General features: G+C 58.8%; 1 protein-coding gene across 1 annotated transcript in view; it reads left to right on the top strand.

Annotated features, from left to right (window-relative positions):
* Positions 1-1,215: 1,215 nt before the first annotated feature.
* Positions 1,216-1,384, top strand: part of RPIA (ribose 5-phosphate isomerase A) — a 49,312-nt gene continuing 49,143 nt past the window's right edge. The window contains exon 1 of the mRNA XM_015420951.1: positions 1,216-1,284. Within this exon, the coding sequence (XP_015276437.1) occupies positions 1,222-1,284 (63 nt within the window). The 5' untranslated portion in view covers positions 1,216-1,221. The remainder of the gene's footprint in view (positions 1,285-1,384) is intronic.

Below are 1,384 nucleotides of genomic sequence, written 5' to 3'. Positions count from 1 at the left end.
CCCACACTCTCTCTTCTCAGACTTCTCTGGGTGGAGAGAAGAAGAACCAGGGATGTACATGATGTAGGTAACCTGCAAAGACTTGGGCGATGTGCCTCATCCCCCCCCCCCACATCACCTTCCCCACATTATTTCCTCTTTCCTTCCTGGTAGACCCCATATGCTCTCCTCTTTCCATGCTGCTTTTTCTCATCTTCTAGCTAAGAGGCTGAAGTACTGTCTGTGTTACTGCTTGGAATATTTCCCATCAAGTATCAGGTAGACTTCGGTCCCAGTCACACTAGCAGGAAAAGCCACAAGCCGCAGTAAACTGAAGTGTGGCAGCAAGATTAGACAGATCCCTGATCCGCACCGCATTTGCTCCCCGCCACAATCACATGCCGAGGGGGAAGCGATGGGATGAAGGGCGGGGCGAGGCAGCTGTGCACATGCGCAGTGTGGCAGGGCCTCACATACCATGGGATATGGGCGCCTCGGTGATCACTCGGCCACCCATGCTGCACATTTCCCAGTAAGTAGTAGTCTTTTGCAGGTCTCTTTTAAATCTGCGTTTTTGGCCAGTAGCGACGGGTTGGGGGTGGGGGGGTGATGCTTGCCAGATGTTGGCATCTGATTGCGCGGGTTTAATCCACCCTCAACCCGTCCGTTTGGCGGGGCAAATCCTGGGGGGGGGGCCTTCAATGTTAAACATGGTGCCTTCCCTTGCCTCAAAAGGGGGGAGAGGCTTAGCCTATCTTTCTGCAATACCCTCTCCCTTCCCTGCAGGTTTGGCCAGTTTGAATGGGAAACCATGAAGACAGCCCCTTTTGGAATTAATTACAGAAACTGCCAGGCCCAGGTTTAATCTCTGAGACGAGGAGGCCCCTATCCCTGCAGAGGTGCAAAGTGCCGCCCCTGAGAAAACAGGTTACTGGGATACCCTTGCAAGGCTGGGGTGGGTCAGACCCCCCCCCCGTCCCCCCCCCCCTTCAAAGCTTTCGTGGTCCAGCGCTGCCGTCTCCTCTCCCCCTTTTGCGCGCGCGGCAGGGACACGCGTCCCTTAACGACTGGCAGCCTGGCTTTGTGAATGGCTCGCATTGACCAGGGTTGTTTCATTTGTCATTCTAGACGCGGCCGGAAAAGGTGTGGGCGGCCACGAAGAAGACCCCCGACGGACGGGCTGTGTTGTCCTAGGCCGTGTGACGTCCGCCCGCGCGACCCACGCCGCGGCGTCTGCCGGGGATGCCGCCTGCCACTGGTCCTGCAGGAGGTGGTGCACCGGGGCGCCCTGAGGCCAGGTGCATGGTGGGTGCCGTAGTTCCCTGGCCTGTCATCGGGAGGCTGCTCTGCGGGGCCCGCGGCCGGCACTACAAGTCCCAGGCGCCCCGGGAGGGGGAGGGGGGGG

Source organism: Gekko japonicus, unplaced genomic scaffold (genome assembly GCF_001447785.1).
Source record: "Gekko japonicus isolate JY-2015 unplaced genomic scaffold, Gekko_japonicus_V1.1 scaffold2993, whole genome shotgun sequence".
In the NCBI taxonomy this organism is placed as follows: Eukaryota; Metazoa; Chordata; class Lepidosauria; order Squamata; family Gekkonidae; genus Gekko; species Gekko japonicus.
The sequence above is the reverse complement of the archived record's forward strand: the minus strand, read 5'-3'. Positions and strand labels throughout refer to the sequence as shown.